General features: G+C 68.8%; 1 protein-coding gene across 1 annotated transcript in view; it reads right to left on the bottom strand.

The window, feature by feature from the left end:
* Positions 1-253, bottom strand: part of LOC102241494 (mucin-5B) — a 43601-nt gene that overhangs the window by 3523 nt on the left and 39825 nt on the right. The window contains 1 exon segment of the mRNA XM_014533996.1: positions 45-76. Within this exon segment, the coding sequence (XP_014389482.1) occupies positions 45-76 (32 nt within the window).

A 253-nucleotide genomic window follows, 5' to 3' on the forward strand; every position in this document is an offset into this window, starting at 1 on the left:
CTGAGGTGAGCGAGGTGGGGCCGGCTGGGGGCAGAACCACTCACGAATTTGGGGAACCCATCTGGTCCCACGCAGGCTGGAAGAGAAGGAGAAGGGGGGTCACGGGGGTCCTGGGGTTCACAGCCAGTGGCAGAGGCCACAGGCCGCAGGGACAGGTCTTCTGGGGCCTGGCCACTCCCCAGCCTCGGTCGTCCCCCTGGGAACGGAAGCCCCCGGGAACCGACGGGCTGGCGCTGGGCTGAGGCTGCCATTG

The sequence above is a fragment of the Myotis brandtii genome, unplaced genomic scaffold, assembly GCF_000412655.1.
Source record: "Myotis brandtii unplaced genomic scaffold, ASM41265v1 scaffold1236, whole genome shotgun sequence".
NCBI lineage: Eukaryota > Metazoa > Chordata > Mammalia > Chiroptera > Vespertilionidae > Myotis > Myotis brandtii.